The 4,129-nt window shown below is 35.3% G+C and overlaps 2 protein-coding genes across 3 annotated transcripts in view; one reads left to right on the top strand and one right to left on the bottom strand.

Annotated features, from left to right (window-relative positions):
- On the top strand, window positions 1,092–3,131 carry LOC104729962 (calcineurin B-like protein 10). Of its 2 annotated transcripts, none has more exons than XM_010449000.2 (9): window positions 1,092–1,309; window positions 1,414–1,582; window positions 1,757–1,839; window positions 1,991–2,050; window positions 2,141–2,249; window positions 2,342–2,394; window positions 2,471–2,551; window positions 2,669–2,765; window positions 2,859–3,131. In XM_010449000.2, exons 1-8 carry the CDS (start codon window positions 1,286–1,288, stop codon window positions 2,738–2,740), a joined length of 651 nt encoding a protein of 216 aa, XP_010447302.1. In that variant the 5' UTR covers window positions 1,092–1,285; the 3' UTR covers window positions 2,741–2,765; window positions 2,859–3,131. The 2 variants fall into 2 exon arrangements, with proteins under 2 accessions (XP_010447302.1, XP_010447301.1); XM_010448999.2 differs by having other exon boundaries at window positions 1,096–1,309; window positions 2,653–2,765.
- LOC104733159 (glycine dehydrogenase (decarboxylating) 1, mitochondrial) overlaps window positions 3,488–4,129 on the bottom strand; it is a gene marked incomplete in the record, with an annotated part of 5,745 nt that continues 5,103 nt past the window's right edge. Inside the window, 3 exon segments of the mRNA XM_019234015.1 lie at window positions 3,488–3,732; window positions 3,831–3,948; window positions 4,023–4,121. Of these exon segments, the coding sequence (XP_019089560.1) occupies window positions 3,644–3,732; window positions 3,831–3,948; window positions 4,023–4,121 (306 nt within the window).

Raw genomic sequence — 4,129 nt, 5'->3', positions numbered from 1 at the left:
CACCAACAGTTGCTGAATCTTAATCAATTGAATTAGCACTTGAACTATACAGTTTGATAATTAAAGATGTGATCGTCGACTATGTTGGTCGGCCACTAGTTTCCAAGATTTCATTGAACAATCCTATGAAATCTTCTTCGAGAAATAGAAATAACACTGTCACGAATATAATTATCAGGATTCTCATAATTACCTTAAGCTCAGACATCATTGTTAAAACTTAATAGACTCAATACTTTTACAAACATATATAACAGCAATGCAAACTCAAATACTCAAATACCGACCGTATCTTTAAACTTAGCACCGGTATGATATGTTCTTTAAACTTATCCCAAATAATAAAACTGAAAAAAAATATCTAAAACTTCGGTTCGCAAGTTTTGTAACATAAAACCAATGACCAAAGCTAAAAGACCTAGACAGTTGTATCTTTTACATTAGACTAGAGAATATACACAACATATAACATAACAGCGTTGTGATAAGTTTGAAATCGATATCCACCGAAGTCACTGTCAATGTGCCGTGTCTTTGTACAGGTTGTACTAATTCATCATAAGGTCCACAACTCATACTTCGCTGCTTGCAAAATTATCCATATATATATGTAAGGCATATAATTAATATATTCACGAAGAATATGTTAGCTCCAGACAAATATATATATATACACATAGATATGTAAATTTTGAAATTATAATTAGATAAATAAGGTAAAATACTAAAAAGTTATAATTTGATGAATGGATACTACTAGTCCACAAAAGTTCTACATGAGAACCATACATATGGTTGAGTGTATAGATGGTTTTTTTGTGGTCAACAATTTAATCAATCATATATTATCTACAAACTTCTTTAATCATTCTAATATCAAAATCAAATGTTTTAAGTAACTCTTTTTTTTTTTTTTTCTTATCCATATTTATTCATTCCATATATAAATTCTAGTCCAAAAAATGAAAGAGTGTGCATAAATAAATTAGAAAGACACTTTTCTCTATTAAAAAAAACCATAATTAGTAGATAATAAAACAGAAAGATAAAAAAAAAAAAGGTTCACGTGGACGGTACATTTGTGATTTGAGAAAGTGAATATAAAAAAAAAAGGATGAAACTCACAAAACTAAACTGATTGACGCAGTAATCAAAGTGCCACTTACAATCGTCTGTTCGGGAATAATAATAATATCGTGAAGTGATTCAACTCCATTTTTGTTACATTTACAACCTATCAAATCCATCGATGATGATGATTTGAGAGAGAGAGAGAGAGAGAGTCATGGACTTGCCTATAGTTTCCTCTGTAATTATTTCTTTTGTTATGGATTTGTCCTTCTTTCTTCTTCTTCTTCTTCTCTGATTAGTTTGGTGGTAATGTTGGATGTTCTTTGTTTCGGTTAAATACAGAGATCAAGCTCTCTGACCGTTGGGGAACAAATCTGCGCCGTCTTCATACCTGTCTTCGCCATTATTGATCTCCTCATTTCCTCCGTCGTACAATGCTTCGATTGCCGTGGCTCATCGCCTCGTACATGTCACCACGCGGATCTGAATCGTCTTGCCCGTGAATCTCGATGTGGGTTTTTCTTCTTTTTCTCATCTCTTTCATTCCCATTGTGTTTAGTACATTGCATTGTATACAATTCTTTTGGATCAGTGGGTTTTCGAATTGCTCTGTTTTGGAGTTGATTAGTTAAGTTTGTAAAAAAAGTTTGTTCCTTTGTTTGTTTGTTTTGTGTTTGCTTTGCAGTTTCAGTCAATGAAGTTGAAGCTTTGCATGAGCTCTTCAAGAAACTCAGCTGTTCTATTATTGATGACGGCTTGATTCACAAGGTCTGTCTTTTTTTTTCTTGTGAAAGTCTCTCAGATGTATAAGTTAATGAATTTGCCATAGCTTGATGGTCATCTTATATGTCTGTGTGGTTGCTTTCAAGCATAAAGTTTGCTCCTTTATTGTATAGATATTAATGTTACTGGTTTGTAGGAAGAGCTTCGACTGGCTCTGTTTCAAGCTCCATATGGTGAGAACCTCTTTCTTGATAGGGTGAGTGTGTTCTTTAGAGAGACGTATCATGGTTTCTTAGACTTGTTGAGATGAGAGTTAAGGTTTTCATATTGAATTGATGTTTTTCAGGTTTTTGATTTGTTCGATGAAAAGAAGAATGGGGTTATTGAGTTTGAGGAATTCATCCATGCACTTAGTGTCTTTCATCCCTATGCACCCATCGAGGAGAAGATCGACTGTAAGGCCTACTAATAATACATTGCAAAGCTTTATCATAATAATAAAACTCTTATGGATGAATCTCAAGCATATGTTTCTAATCTGTGGCAGTTGCATTTAGGCTCTATGATCTAAGACAAACCGGATTTATTGAGCGAGAAGAGGTAAATTTGCCGCCATTGCAAGTTGGTAATTGTCTTCTGAGCTTCATAACAAGTTGAAGTTGTTATAATATGTTAGGTGCAACAAATGGTGGCTGCTATTTTGATGGAATCTGATATGATTCTATCCGATGAACTTCTGACCATGATTATTGATAAAGTGAGTTTTTGGAATCCTCCTCTCTATTAGTAATGAATCATACATTTTGGTAAATTCAGTTAGCAGATTGGTTTTTGTTTCTCTCTACGTTTTTTTGCTAGACATTTGCTGATGCAGATTACGACAAAGACGGTAAAATTAGCAAGGAGGAATGGAAAGTGTATGTGCTTAAGCATCCCAGCTTGTTGAAGAATATGACTCTTCCTTACCTAAAGTACCAAATCCTCTCTCTTTGCTAGATTGACTCTTCTTCCATTTAAGATGTTGCCTTAACTTTTTGATCAACAACATCTGTTTCAATTTGAAGGGATGTGACGACAGCATTCCCAAGTTTTATTTTCAACACTGAGGTTGAAGACTGAGGCAGAACCATGTCCATGGAACACTGGTTATCTTTTTTGTTTCTGCTTGGTTTACATAGTAAACCCGGTTTCCCTATTGTATTTAACCCAAATTAGTTGGTGATTATTAGCTGTAAGTAAAATTGTGAATGATTTTGCTTTGTTTTGAAGAGTGCAGTGTAAACTGTTGCATTGCAAGTAATGAAGCATTTGTGTCTATGGCCATATTGCTCACTTAAGTCTTGATCTACCAAAGTTTGTTTTTGTTTTGTTTCCGTGGAACCATTTATGTCTACTAGTCACTTTAAGAGTTATGAGTAAACTGCAAGTAAACAAACGTTTACATTACAGCCGTACCGAAACAGCAGTGTGACCGGTTCAATGAAACAGGATTTGATCCTACACATGATTCGTTGCTGGATGGGATATATACGAAATCCGAACATTCTTAGACCCAACTAAAATTGTAAATACTTGAAAGACATGGGACAACCAAGGTTGAGTTCAGTTTCCAAGTTAACAATAAAGATTATTTGGTTTATCTTTCTGCAGCTTTTTTGACAGTAATCTACGTTTGTTTCGGTGATTTGTGGAAAATATATAGATGTATTCGAATTATATTAAGAGAGTAAGAGAGACAGAAAGCGTATAATGATAACACTATGGACAGAATGTGAAAGAGAAGAGAGAGAATGGTGTGAGAAAATGGAGGACACATAACACAAGTCTATGCATCCGGGGAGAGCTGTAATCAAGCAGATACTGCAGCTGCGACCTGTTCTTCCTCCGGGAGGAGAGTGCACACCAGTTTCCTGTCTCCATACACATTGTCCACTCGACCTGTTCCACGTTTTAATCATTTGTCAGAAATCAAAGTAAGCTACACAAAAAAAAAAAAAAACATATGTGTAATCTATCTTGGATGGTCTTATACTTACTTGTACTGGGCCAGAACTTCGCCGAGCGGAGCCATGGGGCAGGGAAAGCAGCGTACTCTCGAGAATACGGCTTTTTCCATGTGTCTGACATTAACAACTGTGGAGGATGTGGGGCTCCCTGAGAACACAAAACAACCAAGTCTTTATCTCAACTTCTTCAATAATAAGATGAGTCTTTGTTTTCTTAATTACCTTGAGAACATTGTTCTGGACATCCGCATTTCCTTTTTCAATCTGTGCAATTTCTTCCCTAATTGAAATGAGAGCATCACAGAACCTGTCTAACTCCGCCTGCAAAC

The sequence above is a fragment of the Camelina sativa genome, chromosome 12 (genome assembly GCF_000633955.1).
Source record: "Camelina sativa cultivar DH55 chromosome 12, Cs, whole genome shotgun sequence".
Taxonomy (NCBI): Eukaryota; Viridiplantae; Streptophyta; class Magnoliopsida; order Brassicales; family Brassicaceae; genus Camelina; species Camelina sativa.
The sequence above is the reverse complement of the archived record's forward strand: the minus strand, read 5'-3'. Positions and strand labels throughout refer to the sequence as shown.